Raw genomic sequence first — 16,722 nt, 5'->3', positions numbered from 1 at the left:
CATTGATGCTCCTGATGCCCACAGCTCCCCATGGATGCCCACAGCTCCCCACAGGTCCCCATTGATGCCCATGATGCCCACAGCTCCCCATGGATGCCCATGGCTCCCCACAGCTCCCCACAGCTCCCCATGGATGCCCATGATGCCCACAGCTCCCCACAGCTCCCCATGGATGCCCATGGCTCCCCACAGCTCCCCACAGCTCCCCATGGATACCCATGATGCCCACAGCTCCCCATGGCTCCCCACTGATGCCCATGATGCCCACAGCTCCCCACAGCTCCCCATGGATGCCCATGATGCCCACAGCTCCCCACAGCTCCCCATTGATCCCCATGATGCCCACAGCTCCCCATGGATGCCCATGATGCCCACAACTCCCCACAGCTCCCCATTGATGCCCATGATGCCCACAGCTCCCCACAGCTCCCCATTGATGCCCATGGCTCCCCACAGCTCCCCACAGCTCCCCATTGATGCCCATGATGCCCACAACTCCCCACAGCTCCCCACTGATGCCCACAGCTCCCCACAGCTCCCCACTGATGCCCATGGCTCCCCACAGCTCCCCACAGCTCCCCATGGATGCCCATGATGCCCACAACTCCCCACAGCTCCCCATTGATACCCATGATGCCCACAGCTCCCCACAGCTCCCCACAGCTCCCCACAGCTCCCCATGATGCCCACAGCTCCCCAGAGCTCCCCATGGATGCCCATGATGCCCACAACTCCCCACAGCTCCCCATGGATGCCCATGATGCCCACAGCTCCCCAGAGCTCCCCATGGATGCCCATGATGCCCACAACTCCCCACAGCTCCCCATTGATACCCATGATGCCCACAGCTCCCCACAGCTCCCCACAGCTCCCCATGATGCCCACAGCTCCCCACAGCTCCCCACTGATGCCCATGATGCCCACAACTCCCCACAGCTCCCCATGGATGCCCATGATGCCCACAGCTCCCCATGGATGCCCATGATGCCCACAACTCCCCACAGCTCCCCATGGATACCCATGATGCCCACAGCTCCCCACAGCTCCCCACAGCTCCCCATGATGCCCACAGCTCCCCACAGCTCCCCACTGATGCCCATGATGCCCACAGCTCCCCACAGCTCCCCATGGATGCCCATGATACCCACAACTCCCCACAGCTCCCCATTGATACCCATGATGCCCACAGCTCCCCACAGCTCCCCACAGCTCCCCACAGCTCCCCATGATGCCCACAGCTCCCCACAGCTCCCCACTGATGCCCATGATGCCCACAGCTCCCCACAGCTCCCCATGGATGCCCATGATGCCCACAGCTCCCCATGGCTCCCCACTGGTGCCCCTGCTGCCCACAGCTCCCCACAGCTCCCCACTGATGCCCATGGCTCCCCACAGCTCCCCATTGATGCCCATGATGCCCACAGCTCCCCACAGCTCCCCATGGATGCCCATGATGCCCACAGCTCCCCATGGCTCCCCACTGGTGCCCCTGCTGCCCACAACTCCCCACAGCTCCCCATTGATGCCCATGATGCCCACAACTCCCCACAGCTCCCCATTGATGCCCACAGCTCCCCATGGATGCCCATGATGCCCACAACTCCCCACAGCTCCCCATTGATACCCATGATGCCCACAGCTCCCCACAGCTCCCCACAGCTCCCCACAGCTCCCCATGATGCCCACAGCTCCCCACAGCTCCCCACTGATGCCCATGATGCCCACAACTCCCCACAGCTCCCCATGGATGCCCATGATGCCCACAGCTCCCCACAGCTCCCCATGGATGCCCATGATGCCCACAACTCCCCACAGCTCCCCATTGATACCCATGATGCCCACAACTCCCCACAGCTCCCCATTGATGCCCACAGCTCCCCATGGATGCCCATGATGCCCACAACTCCCCACAGCTCCCCATTGATACCCATGATGCCCACAGCTCCCCACAGCTCCCCACAGCTCCCCATGATGCCCACAGCTCCCCACAGCTCCCCATGGATGCCCATGATGCCCACAGCTCCCCACAGCTCCCCATGGATGCCCATGATGCCCACAGCTCCCCATGGCTCCCCACTGGTGCCCCTGCTGCCCACAGCTCCCCACAGCTCCCCATGGATGCCCATGATGCCCACAGCTCCCCATGGATGCCCATGATGCCCACAACTCCCCACAGCTCCCCATGGATACCCATGATGCCCACAGCTCCCCACAGCTCCCCACAGCTCCCCATGATGCCCACAGCTCCCCACAGCTCCCCACTGATGCCCATGATGCCCACAGCTCCCCATGGCTCCCCATGGATACCCATGATGCCCACAGCTCCCCACAGCTCCCCACAGCTCCCCACTGATGCCCATGATGCCCACAGCTCCCCACAGCTCCCCATGGATGCCCATGATGCCCACAGCTCCCCACAGCTCCCCATGGATGCCCATGATACCCACAACTCCCCACAGCTCCCCATTGATACCCATGATGCCCACAGCTCCCCACAGCTCCCCACAGCTCCCCACAGCTCCCCATGATGCCCACAGCTCCCCACAGCTCCCCACTGATGCCCATGATGCCCACAGCTCCCCACAGCTCCCCATGGATGCCCATGATGCCCACAGCTCCCCATGGCTCCCCACTGGTGCCCCTGCTGCCCACAGCTCCCCACAGCTCCCCACTGATGCCCATGGCTCCCCACAGCTCCCCATTGATGCCCATGATGCCCACAGCTCCCCACAGCTCCCCATGGATGCCCATGATGCCCACAGCTCCCCATGGCTCCCCACTGGTGCCCCTGCTGCCCACAACTCCCCACAGCTCCCCATGGATGCCCATGATGCCCACAACTCCCCACAGCTCCCCATTGATGCCCACAGCTCCCCATGGATGCCCATGATGCCCACAACTCCCCACAGCTCCCCATTGATACCCATGATGCCCACAACTCCCCACAGCTCCCCACAGCTCCCCATGATGCCCACAGCTCCCCACAGCTCCCCACTGATGCCCATGATGCCCACAACTCCCCACAGCTCCCCATGGATGCCCATGATGCCCACAGCTCCCCATGGCTCCCCACTGGTGCCCCTGCTGCCCACAGCTCCCCACAGCTCCCCACTGATGCCCATGGCTCCCCACAGCTCCCCATTGATGCCCATGATGCCCACAGCTCCCCACAGCTCCCCATGGATGCCCATGATGCCCACAGCTCCCCATGGCTCCCCACTGGTGCCCCTGCTGCCCACAACTCCCCACAGCTCCCCATTGATGCCCATGATGCCCACAACTCCCCACAGCTCCCCATTGATGCCCACAGCTCCCCATGGATGCCCATGATGCCCACAACTCCCCACAGCTCCCCATTGATACCCATGATGCCCACAGCTCCCCACAGCTCCCCACAGCTCCCCATGATGCCCACAGCTCCCCACAGCTCCCCATGGATGCCCATGATGCCCACAACTCCCCACAGCTCCCCATGGATGCCCATGATGCCCACAGCTCCCCATGGCTCCCCACTGGTGCCCCTGCTGCCCACAGCTCCCCACAGCTCCCCACTGATGCCCATGGCTCCCCACAGCTCCCCATTGATGCCCATGATGCCCACAGCTCCCCACAGCTCCCCATGGATGCCCATGATGCCCACAGCTCCCCATGGCTCCCCACTGGTGCCCCTGCTGCCCACAACTCCCCACAGCTCCCCATTGATGCCCATGATGCCCACAACTCCCCACAGCTCCCCATTGATGCCCACAGCTCCCCATGGATGCCCATGATGCCCACAACTCCCCACAGCTCCCCATTGATACCCATGATGCCCACAGCTCCCCACAGCTCCCCACAGCTCCCCATGATGCCCACAGCTCCCCACAGCTCCCCATGGATGCCCATGATGCCCACAGCTCCCCACAGCTCCCCATGGATGCCCATGATGCCCACAACTCCCCACAGCTCCCCATTGATACCCATGATGCCCACAGCTCCCCACAGCTCCCCACAGCTCCCCATGATGCCCACAGCTCCCCACAGCTCCCCACAGCTCCCCATGATGCCCACAGCTCCCCACAGCTCCCCATGGATGCCCATGATGCCCACAGCTCCCCATGGCTCCCCACTGGTGCCCCTGCTCCCCACAGCTCCCCACAGCTCCCCACTGATGCCCATGGCTCCCCACAGCTCCCCATGGATGCCCATGATGCCCACAGCTCCCCACAGCTCCCCATTGATGCCCACAGCTCCCCACAGCTCCCCAGAGCTGCCAGTGGCTGCCGGTGGCGCGGCTCCGTGCCTGGTGGTCGCGGTTCGTGTCGTAGCGCCCGTTGAGGTTGGCATAGTGGCAGTTGTGGTACCACCAGCCCCCCGTGTAGGCCACGGCGCAGGGCCTGGGGCGGCCGCGGGGGTCCCGGTCCCGGGTGGAGAAGGGGCTGCCCGAGTGGTAGGAGAGAGCGTCCCCTGCGGGGGCACCAGTCACAGCCCTGGCACCCCCACACGCCTCCCACACGCCTCCCACATCCCTCAAGCCCCCTGAAGCCTCGTTAAGCCCCCTCCCAGACCCCTCAAACCACCTCAAGCTCCCTCAAGACCCCTCCCAGACTCCCCAAGACCCATCCCAGACCCCTCAAGCCCCCTCCCAGCCCCCTCAAACCATCTAAAGCCCCCTCCCAGACCCCTCAAGCCCCCTCCCAGCCCCCTCAAAACCCCACTCAGCCCCCTCAACCCCTCCAAGCCCCCTCCCAGCCCCCTCCCAGCCCCCTCAAAACCTCTCTCAGCCCCCTCAACCCCCTCCCAGCCCCTCAAAACCCCTCCCAGTCCCATCAAGCCCCCTCAAACCACTTCCAGCCCCCTCCAAGCCCCCTTCAGCCCCTGCAGCCCCTGCAGCCAGTGCAGCCCCTGCAGCCCTGAAGCCACTGCAGCCCATGCAGCCCCCTGCAGCCTGTGCAGCCCCTGCAGCCTGTGCAGCCCATGCAGCCCCTGCAACCAGTGCAGCCCCTGCAAACCGTGCAGCCCATGCATCCCATGCAGCCCTGCAGCCCGTGCAGTCCCCTCCCATCCCCTGCAGCCTGTGCATCCCTGCATCCCCTGCACCCCCTGCAGCCCCTGCAACCCGTGCAGCCCATGCAACCCGTGCAGCCCATGCATCCCATGCAGCCCTGCAGCCCGTGCAGCCCCCTCCCAGCCCCTGCATCCCGTGCAGCCCTGCAGCCCCTGAAGCCCGTGCATCCCCTGCATCCCTGCAGCCCCTGCAGCCCGTGCAGTCCATGCATCCCATGCATCCCGTGCAGCCCTGCACCCCCTGCATCCCGTGCATCCCGTGCATCCCCTGCATCCCGTGCATCCCTGCAGCCCGTGCACCCCCTGCATCCCGTGCAGCCCCTGCAGCCCGTGCATCCCGTGCACCCCCTGCATCCCGTGCATCCCGTGCAGCCCGTGCATCCCCTGCAGCCCCCGCGCCCCCCGCACCCCCCGCAGCCCCGCAGCCCGCCCCGTACCCGCGGTGCCGCTGTAGGCGCCGAGCCGCAGCCGGTAGTGCTGGCCGGGCCCCGCCACGCTGAAGTGCCGGTACCGGGCGAAGGCGCGCTCGTGGCGCGTGCGCAGCTCCACGCGCAGCTCCGTGGGGCGGCCCCAGGTCAGCGCGTGCAGCGCGTCGTTCCCTGCGCGGAGCCCCCGTCACAGCGGCCCCCCAAAAACAGGGACCCCCCCCCGCCCCCAGGCACGCCCCGGCATCGGGGACCCCCCCAAAGTGAGAGACCCCCCCCCGCCCAGGCAGCCCCTCAGCATCGGGGACCCCCCCCCAAAAGTAGGGATCCCCCCCCATGACACCCCCCGGCATCGGGGACCCCCCCAAAAGTGAGGGACCCCCCTCCCAGGTACCCCCTCAGCATCCTGGACCCCCCCAAAAGTGATGGATCCCCCCCCGTGACACCCTCTGACATCGGGGACCCCCCCTAAAGCGAGGGACCCCCCCCCCCCATGACACCCCCCCAGGATCGGGGACCCCCCCAAAACTAGGGACCCCCCCATGACACCCCCCTGGCATCGGGGACACCCCCCAAAAGTGAGGGATCGCCTCACATGACACCCCCCGGGCATCGAGGATCCCCCCAAAAGTGAGGGATCCCCCCCCATGACACCCCCCGGCATAGGGGACCCCCCCAAAAGTAAGGCTCTCCCCCATGACACCCCCCCGGCATCGGGGACACCCCCTAAAGTGAGGGACCCCCCCCATGACATCCCTGGGTATCTGGGACCCCCAAAGTGAGGGATCCCCCCTCCCAGGCACCCCCTCAGCATCCTGGACCCCCCCCAAAAGTAGGGATCCCCCCCCATGACACCCCCCCTGGCATCGGGAACCCCCCCCCCCAAAGTGAGGGATCCCCCTCCCAGGCACCCCCTCAGCATCCTGGACCCCCCCAAAAGTGATGGATCCCCCCCCGTGACACCCTCTGACATCGGGGACCCCCCCTAAAGCGAGGGACCCCCCCCCCCATGACACCCCCCCAGGATCGGGGACCCCCCCAAAACTAGGGACCCCCCCATGACACCCCCCTGGCATCGGGGACACCCCCCAAATTGAGGGACCCCCCCCATGACACCCCCAGGCATCGGGGACCCCCCCAAAACTAGGGACCCCCCCATGACACCCCCCTGGCATCGGGGACCCCCCCTAAAGTGAGGGATCCCCCCCATGACACCCCCTCGGCATCGGGGACCCCCCCCCCCCAAAGTGAGGGATCCCCCTCCCAGGGTCCCCCCCCCGGCATCAGGGACCCCCCAAAAAGTAGGGATCCCCCCATGACACCCCCCTCGGCATCCTGGACCCCCCCCCCGAAAGTGAGGGACCCCCCCACACCCGAGACTCCCCCCATGACACCCCCCAGAGTTCAAGGACCCCCCTAAAGTGAGGGGACCCCCCCCTCCCACATGACACCCCCCCGGACATCAGGGACCCCCCAAAAGTGGGTTTCCATCCTCCCCCCCCATAACCCCCTGAGACCCCAAAAACCCCTCTGGAACTCCAATATCCCTCGTGGGGACCCCAAAAAACCCACAGAGACCCAATATCCCTTGTGGGAACCCCAATATCCCTTTTAGGGACCCCAATATCCCTTGTGGGAACCCCAATATCCCTTTTAGGGACCCCAATATCCCTTGTGGGAACCCCAATAACCCCCTTGGGGACCCCAATATCCCTTAAGGGGATCCCAATATCCCCTCTGGGACCCCAATTTCCCCTCTGAGACCCCAATATCCCTTGTGGGGACCCCAATATCCCCTCTGGCACCCCAATATCCCCTCTGAGACCCCAATATCCACTCTGGGACCCCAATATCCCTTGTGGGAACCCCAATAACCCCCTTGGGGACCGCAATATCCCTTGTGGGGACCCCAATAACCCCTCTGGGACCCCAATATCCCTTGTGGGGATCCCAATACCCCCTCTGGGACCCCAATATCCCTTAAGGGGACCCCAATACCCCCCTGGGACCCCAATATCCCTTGTAGGGACCCCAATATCCCTTGTGGGGACCCCAATAACCCCTCTGGGACCCCAATATCCCTTGTGGGGACCCCAATACCCCCCTGGGACCCCAATATCTCTTAAAGGGACCCCAATACCCCCCTGGGACCCCAATATCCCCTCTGGGACCCCAATATCCCTTAAGGGGACCCCAATATCCCTTGTGGGGACCCCAATATACCTTGTAGGGACCCCAATATCCCCTCTGGGACCCCAATATCTTTTATGGGGACCCCAATATCCCCTCTGAGACCCCAATATCCCTTCTGGGGACCCCAATATCCCTTGTAGGGACCCCAGTATCCCCTCTGGGACCCCAATATCTTTTATGGGGACCCCAATATCCCTTGTGGGGATCCCAATATCCCCTCTGAGACCCCAATATCCCTTGTAGGGACCCCAATATCCCCTCTGGGTCCCCAATATCCCTTAAGGGGACCCCAATATCCCTTGTAGGGACCCCAATATCCCCTCTGGGTCCCCAATATCCCTTAAGGGGACCCCAATATCCCTTGTGGGGACCCCAATATCCCTTGTAGGGACCCCAATATCCCCTCTGGGACCCCAATATCTTTTATGGGGACCCCAATATCCCCTGTGGGGACCCCAATATCCCCTCTGGCACCCCAATATCCCCTCTGGGACCCCAATATCCCTTGTGGGGACCCCAATAACCCCTCTGGGACCCCAATATCCCTCGTGGGGATCCCAATATCCCTTTTAGGGACCCCAATATCCCCTCTGAGACCCCAATATCCACTCTGGGACCCCAATATCCCTTGTGGGGACCCCAATATCCCCTCTGGGACCCCACTATACCTTGTGGGGACCCCAATATCCCTTGTGAGGACCCCAATATCCCCTCTGGGACCCCAATATCCACTCTGGGACCCCAATATACCTTGTAGGGACCCCCATATCCCTTGTGAGGACCCCAATATCCCCTCTGGGACCCCAATATACCTTGTGGGGACCCCAATAACCCCTCTGGGACCCCAATATCCCTTAAGAGGACCCCAATAACCCCTCTGGGACCCCAATATCCCTTGTGGGGATCCCAATACCCCCTCTGGGACCCCAATATCCCTTAAGGGGACCCCAATACCCCCCTGGGACCCCAATATCCCTTGTAGGGACCCCAATATACCTTGTGGGGACCCCAATAACCCCTCTGGGACCCCAATATCCCTTAAGAGGACCCCAATAACCCCTCTGGGACCCCAATATCCCTTGTGGAGACCCCAATATCTCCTCTGGGACCCCAATATCCCTTGTGGGAACCCCAATATCCCTTGTAGGGACCCCAATATCCCCCCTGGGACCCCAATATCCCTTGTGGGAACCCCAATAACCCCCTTGGGGACCCCAATATCCCTTAAGGGGATCCCAATATCCCCTCTGGGACCCCAATTTCCCCTCTGAGACCCCAATATCCCTTGTGGGGACCCCAATAACCCCCTTGGGGACCCCAATATCCCTTAAGGGGACCCCAATATACCTTGTAGGGACCCCAATATCCCCTCTGGGACCCCAATATCCCTTGTGAGGACCCCAATATCCCCTCTGGGACCCCAATATATCTTGTAGGGACCCCAATATCCCCTGTGGGGACCCCAATATCTCCTCTAGGAGCCCAATATCCCTTGTGGGGACCCCAATAACCCCTCTGGGACCCCAATTTCCCTTTGGGGGATCTCAAATGCTCCTTTAAGGTCCCCAGGAACACTCCTGGCACCCCAATATCCCTTATAGGGACCCCAATATCCCCTCTGGCACCCCAATATCCCTTAGGGGGACCCCAATATCCCCTCTGGCACCCCAATATCCCTTAGGGGGACCCCAATATCCCTTGTAGGGACCCCAATAACCCCCTTGGGGATCCCAATATACCTTGTAGGGACCCCAAAAACCCTCTTGGGGTCCTCAGTAATGCTACTTAGATCCCAAAATCCCTTGTGGGGACCCCAATATCCCTTCTGGGACCCCAATATACCTTGTGGGAACCCCAATATCCCCTCTGGGACCCCAATATCCCTTGTGGGGACCCCAATATCCCTCGTGGGGACCCCAATATCCCCTCTGGGACCCCAATATCCCTTGTGGGGACCCCAATATCCCTCGTGGGGACCCCAATATCCCCTCTGGGACCCCAATATCCCTTGTGGGGACCCCAATATCCCTTGTAGGGACCCCAATATCCCTTGTGGGGACCCCAATATCCCTTGTAGGGACCCCAGTAACCCCCAGGACCCTCCAGTGCTCCCTCAGGGTCCCCAGTAACACCCCTGGCACCCCGATATCCTCTGTGGGGACCCCAATAAGCCTTGTAGGGACCCCAAGAACCCCCTTGGGGACCCCAAGAGCCGCCCCAGTGCCGCACCGAGCCAGAACTCGCCGCTGGTGTTGCCAAACCCCGCCGCATACTGGTCCCAGTCCCGCCAGAAGTCGGTGCCCCCGTCCTGGCGCCGCTGGAACACCTTGGGGGGGGTGGGGGAGGATAAAGGGGGGACCCCAAAACCCACCGACCCCCCCCCCCATTGACCCCCCCATCCCATAGAGCCCCCCCACAGCCTGGGCTCCTCGATGCTCTGCAGGGACCACTCAGACTCCCAGTGCCTCCCAGTACAGACACCAGTGCCTCCCATTGGCTCCCAGTGCCCCCCCAGATCTCCCCAGTGCCCCCCTAGATCTCCCCAGTGCCTCCCATTTACTCCCAGTGCCCCCCCCACCTCCAGTGCCCCCCTAGATCTCCCCAGTGCCTCCCATTTACTCCCAGTGCCCCCCAGTACAGACACCAGTGCCCCCCATTCACCCCCAGTGCCCCCCCACTCCCTCCCAGTGCCCCCCCAAGATCTCCCCAGTGCCCCTCAGATCTCCCCAGTGCCCCCCATTCACTCCCAGTGCCCCCCCAGATCTCCCCAGTGCCCCCCCATTCACTCCCAGTGCCCCCCCAGATCTCCCCAGTGCCCCCCATTCACTCCCAGTGCCTCCCAGTACAGACACCAGTGGCCCCCCATTCACCCCCAGTGCCCCCCCACTCACTCCCAGTGCCCCCCCAAGATCTCCCCAGTGCCCCTCAGATCTCCCCAGTGCCCCCCATTCACTCCCAGTGCCTCCCAGTACAGACACCAGTGCCCCCCCATTCACCCCCAGTGCCCCCCCACTCACTCCCAGTGCCCCCCCAAGATCTCCCCAGTGCCCCTCAGATCTCCCCAGTGCCCCCCATTCACTCCCAGTGCCTCCCAGTACAGACACCAGTGGCCCCCATTCACTCCCAGTGCCCCCCATTCACTCCCAGTGTCCCCCAGTACAGACACCAGTGCCCCCCATTCACTCCCAGTGCCCCCCAGTACAGACACCAGTGCCCCCCCATTCACTCCCAGTGCCTCCCAGTACAGACACCAGTGCTCCCCATTCACTCCCAGTGCCTCCCAGTACAGACACCAGTGCCCCCCCATTCACTCCCAGTGCCCCCCAGTACAGACAACAGTGCTCCCCATTCACTCCCAGTGCCTCCCAGTACAGACACCAGTGGCCCCCATTCACTCCCAGTACCCCCCAGTACAGACACCAGTGCCCCCCATTCACTCCCAGTGCCTCCCAGTACAGACACCAGTGCTCCCCATTCACTCCCAGTGCCTCCCAGTACAGACACCAGTGCCCCCCCATTCACTCCCAGTGCACCCTCAGATCTCCCCAGTGCCCCCCATTCACTCCCAGTGCCCCCCCAGATCTCCCCAGTGCCCCCCATAGACCCCTCAGGTCTGCCCAGTGCCCCCCCAATTCACTCCCAGTGACCCCCAGATCTCCCCAGTGCCCCCCAGTACAGACACCAGTGCCCCCCATTCACCCCCAGTGCCCCCCATTCACTCCCAGTGCCCCCCCCAGATCTCCCCAGTGCCCCCCATTCACTCCCAGTGCCTCCCAGTACAGACACCAGTGCCCCCCCATTCACTCCCAGTGCACCCTCAGATCTCCCCAGTGCCCCCCATTCACTCCCAGTGCCTCCCAGTACAGACACCAGTGGCCCCCATTCACTCCCAGTGCCCCCCATTCACTCCCAGTGTCCCCCAGTACAGACACCAGTGCCCCCCACTCACCCCCAGTGCCCCCCATTCACTCCCAGTGCCCCCCCAGATCTCCCCAGTGCCCCCCATTCACTCCCAGTGCCCCCCATTCACTCCCAGTGTCCCCCAGTACAGACACCAGTGCCCCCCACTCACCCCCAGTGCCCCCCATTCACTCCCAGTGCCCCCCCAGATCTCCCCAGTGCCCCCCATTCACTCCCAGTGCCTCCCAGTACAGACACCAGTGCCCCCCCATTCACTCCCAGTGCACCCTCAGATCTCCCCAGTGCCCCCCATTCACTCCCAGTGCCTCCCAGTACAGACACCAGTGCCCCCCATTCACTCCCAGTGTCCCCCAGTACAGACACCAGTGCCCCACATTCACCCCCAGTGCCCCCCAGTACAGACACCAGTGCCCCACATTCACCCCCAGTGCCCCCCATTCACTCCCAGTGCCTCCCAGTACAGACACCAGTGCCCCCCATTCACCCCCAGTGCCCCCCATTCACTCCCAGTGCCCCCCCCAGATCTCCCCAGTACCTCCCATTCACTCCCAGTGCCCCCCAGTACAGACACCAGTGCCCCACATTCACCCCCAGTGCCCCCCATTCACTCCCAGTGCCCCCCATTCACTCCCAGTGTCCCCCAGTACAGACACCAGTGCCCCACATTCACCCCCAGTGCCCCCCATTCACTCCCAGTGCCCCCCCCAGATCTCCCCAGTACCTCCCATTCACTCCCAGTGCCTCCCAGTACAGACACCAGTGCCCCACATTCACCCCCAGTGCCCCCCATTCACTCCCAGTGCCTCCCAGTACAGACACCAGTGCCCCCCATTCACCCCCAGTGCCCCCCATTCACTCCCAGTGCCCCCCCAGATCTCCCCAGTACCTCCCATTCACTCCCAGTGCCCCCCAGTACAGACACCAGTGCCCCCCATTCACTCCCAGTGCCTCCCAGTACAGACACCAGTGCCCCTCATTCACTCCCAGTGCCTCCCAGTACAGACACCAGTGCCCCCCATTCACTCCCAGTGCCTCCCAGTACAGACACCAGTGCCCCTCATTCACTCCCAGTGCCTCCCAGTACAGACACCAGTGCTCCCCATTCACTCCCAGTGCCTCCCAGTACAGACACCAGTGCTCCCCATTCACTCCCAGTGCCTCCCAGTACAGACACCAGTGCTCCCCATTCACTCCCAGTGCCTCCCAGTACAGACACCAGTGCCCCCCCATTCACTCCCAGTGCCTCCCAATACAGACACCAGTGCCCCCCCATTCACTCCCAGTGCACCCTCAGATCTCCCCAGTGCCCCCCATAGACCCCTCAGGTCTGCCCAGTGCCCCCCCAATTCACTCCCAGTGACCCCCAGATCTCCCCAGTGCCCCCCAGTACAGACACCAGTGCCCCCCAGTACAGACACCAGTGCCCCCCATTCACCCCCAGTGCCCCCCATTCACTCCCAGTGCCCCCCCCAGATCTCCCCAGTGCCCCCCATTCACTCCCAGTGCCTCCCAGTACAGACACCAGTGCCCCCCCATTCACTCCCAGTGCACCCTCAGATCTCCCCAGTGCCCCCCATTCACTCCCAGTGCCTCCCAGTACAGACACCAGTGGCCCCCATTCACTCCCAGTGCCCCCCATTCACTCCCAGTGTCCCCCAGTACAGACACCAGTGCCCCCCATTCACTCCCAGTGCCCCCCATTCACTCCCAGTGCCTCCCAGTACAGACACCAGTGCTCCCCATTCACTCCCAGTGCCTCCCAGTACAGACACCAGTGCTCCCCATTCACTCCCAGTGCCCCTCAGGTCTCCCCAGTGCCCCCCATTCGCCCCCATTTCCCCCCCTCCAACCCCCCCGTGGACGCCTCCCAGTGCTCCCAGTGCCTTCCCAGTGCTCCCAGTGCCCCCCAGGACCCCCATTTCCTCCCCTCCAACCCCCTCGTGGACGCCTCCCAGTGCTCCCAGTGCTCCCAGTGCCCCCCAGGACCCCCATTTCCCCCTCCCCAACCCCCTTGTGGACGCCTCCCAGTGCTCCCAGTGCCTTCCCAGTGCTCCCAGTGCCCCCCAGGACCCCCATTTCCCCTCCTCCAACTCCACCTTGGACGCCTCCCAGTGCTCCCAGTGCTCCCAGTGCCTTCCCAGTGCCCCCCACGACCCCCATTTCCCCCTCTCCAACCCCCCTGTGGACGCCTCCCAGTGCTCCCAGTGCCTTCCCAGTGCTCCCAGTGCCCCCCAGCACCCCCATTTCCCCCTCTCCAGCCCCCCGTTGGACGCCTCCCAGTGCTCCCAGTGCTCCCAGTGCCCCCCAGGACCCCCATTTCCCCCTCCCCAACCCCCCCGTGGACACCTCCCAGTGCTCCCAGTGCTCCCAGTGCCCCCCAGGACCCCCATTTCCCCCCCTCCAACTCCCCCTTGGACGCTTCCCAGTGCTCCCAGTGCCTCCCAGTGCTCCCAGTGCCCACCAGCCAGCCGCCGCCGTCGGTCTCCATGTCGCAGTAGACGCGGAGGGGTCTCTCGGGGTCCCCCCCGAGGAAGATGAGGGTCTCGCGGGAGGGGCCGGGCCCGTTGAGCTGCTCCTCGGCGCAGTCCCGGGGGTGGGAGTAGGGGAGGGGAGCTGGGGGGCAACACACCCAGGGGATGGAGGGAGGGAGGGGGGTGAGAATCCAGCCCAGAACCCCTCCAGAGAACTTTGGGGACCCCTCACATTGGGGTGTCTCCATCAATGACCCCACACACACCCCATTAACCCCTCTCCAGACCCCCAAACCCCATTAACCCCCAAAATCAGACCCCCCCATCCCATCAACTCCCCAAACTCAGACCCCCCCCATTAACCCCCCAAAACTCCCACCCCACACCCCATTAACCCCCAAATCCCCCCACCCCATTAATCTCCAAACTCAGACCCCCCCATTAAGCCCCCAAACTCCCACCCCCCACCCTATTAACCCCCAAATCCCCCCATTTACCCCCCAAACTCAGATCCCTCCATTAAACCCCCAAAGCCCCCCCATTACCCCCCCAAACTCAGACACCCCAGTAACCCTTCAAACTCAGCCCCCCACCCCATTAACCCCCCTAATCCTCCCCATTTACCCCCCAAACTCAGACTCCCCCCACCCCATTAACCCCCAAATTCAGACCCCCCCATTAACCCCCCAAATCCCCCCCACCCCATTAACCCTCCAAAATCAGATTCCCCCCATTAAACCCCCCAAATCCCCCCATTTACCCCTCAAACTCAGCCCCCCCATTAACCCCCAAACTCCCAACCCTTCCCCATTAACCCCCCAAACTCAGAACCCCCCACCCTATTAACCCCCAAATCCCCCCCATTTACCCCCCAAACTCAGACCCCCCACCTCATTAATCCCCCAAACTCAGACCCCCCCATTAAACCCCCCAAATCCCCCCATTTACCCCCCAAAACTCAGATCCCTCCATTAAACCCCTAAAGCCCCCCCATTACCCCCCCAAACTCAGACCCCCATTAACCCTTCAAACTCAGCCCCCCCATCCAATTAACCCCCCAAATCCTCCCCATTTACCCCCCAAACTCAGACCCCCCACCCCATTAACCCCCAAATTCAGACCCCCCCATTAACCCCCCAAATCCCCCCATTTACCCCTCAAACTCAGCCCCCCCATGAACCCCCCAAACTCCCACCCCCCACCCCATTAAACCCCCCAAATCCCCCCCATTATCCCCCCAAACTCAGATCCCCCCATTAAACCCCCCAAATCCCCCCATTAACCCCCTAAAACCCCCACCCCCACCCCATTAACCCACCAAACTCCCACCCCCCATCCCATTAACCCCCAAATCCTCCCACCCCATTAACCCCCCAAACTCAGACCCCCCATCCCATTAACTCCCTAAATCCCCCCCATTTACCCCTCAAACTCAGCCCCCCCATTAATCCCCCAAACTCCACCCCCCCACCCCATTAACCCCCAAATTCAGACCCCCCCATTAACCTCCCAAACTCAGACCCCCCACTCCATTAAACTCCCCAAATCCCCCTCACCCCATTAACCCCCTAAAATCAGATTCCCCCCATTAAATCCCCCAAATCCCCCCCATTAACCCCTCAAACTCAGACCCCCCCATCCAATTAACCTCCCAAATTCCCCCCACCCCATTAACCCCCTAAACTCAGACCCCCCCATTAAACCCCCCAAATCCCCCCCATTTACCCCCCAAACTCAGTCCCCCCCACCCATTAACCTCCAAACTCAGCCCCCCCACCCCATTAACCCCCCAAATCCCCCCATTAACCCCCCAAACTCAGATTCCCCCATTAAACCCCCCAAATTCCCCCATTAACCCCCTAAAACCCCCACCCCCACCCCATTAACCCACCAAACTCCCACCCCCCATCCCATTAACCCCCAAATCCTCCCACCCCATTAACCCCCCAAACTCAGATTCCCCCATCAAACCCCCCAAATCCCCCCATTAACCCCTAAACCCCCACCCCCACCCCATTAACCCCCCAATCTCAGACCCCCCACCCCATTAATCCTCCAAACTCCCACCCCCCACCCCATTAACCCCCCAAATCCCCCCATTAACCCCCAAACTCAGACCCCCATTAAGCCCCCAAATTCAGAACCCCCCCATTAACCCCCCAAACTCAGATCCCACACCATTAACCCCCAAATCCCCCCACCCCGTTAATCCTCAAACTCAGACCCCCCCATTAAATCCCCCAAATCCCCCATTAACCCCCAAACTCCCACCCCCATCCCATTAACCCTCAAATCCTCCTCACCCCATTAACCCCCCAAATTCAGACCCCCCATTAACCCCCCAAACTCCCACTCCTCACCCCATTAACCCCCAAACTCAGCCCCCTCACCCCATTAACCCCCCAAAATCAGATTCCCCCATTAAACCCCCCCAAATCCCCCCATTAACCCCCAAACTCAGATCCCCCATCCCATTAATCCCCAAATCCCCCCACCCCATTTACCTCCCAAACTCCCACCCCCACCCCATTAACCTCCCAAATCCCCCCATTAACCCACCAAAATCAGATTCCCCCCATTAAACCCCCCCATTAAGCCCCCAAACTCAGACCCTTCCCATCCCATTAACCCCCAAATCCCCCCACTCCATTAACCCCCAAACTCCC

The 16,722-nt window shown here is 62.7% G+C and overlaps 1 protein-coding gene across 1 annotated transcript in view; it reads right to left on the bottom strand.

Moving 5' to 3' along the window:
* LOC133629274 (tenascin-X-like) overlaps nt 1–16,722 on the bottom strand; it is a 72,193-nt gene that overhangs the window by 5,678 nt on the left and 49,793 nt on the right. Inside the window, 4 exon segments of the mRNA XM_062019925.1 lie at nt 4,283–4,446; nt 5,484–5,645; nt 9,894–9,990; nt 14,047–14,198. Coding sequence (XP_061875909.1) covers nt 4,283–4,446; nt 5,484–5,645; nt 9,894–9,990; nt 14,047–14,198 — 575 coding nt within the window.

Source organism: Colius striatus, unplaced genomic scaffold (genome assembly GCF_028858725.1).
Source record: "Colius striatus isolate bColStr4 unplaced genomic scaffold, bColStr4.1.hap1 scaffold_35, whole genome shotgun sequence".
NCBI classification, from domain to species: Eukaryota; Metazoa; Chordata; class Aves; order Coliiformes; family Coliidae; genus Colius; species Colius striatus.
The sequence above is the reverse complement of the archived record's forward strand: the minus strand, read 5'-3'. Positions and strand labels throughout refer to the sequence as shown.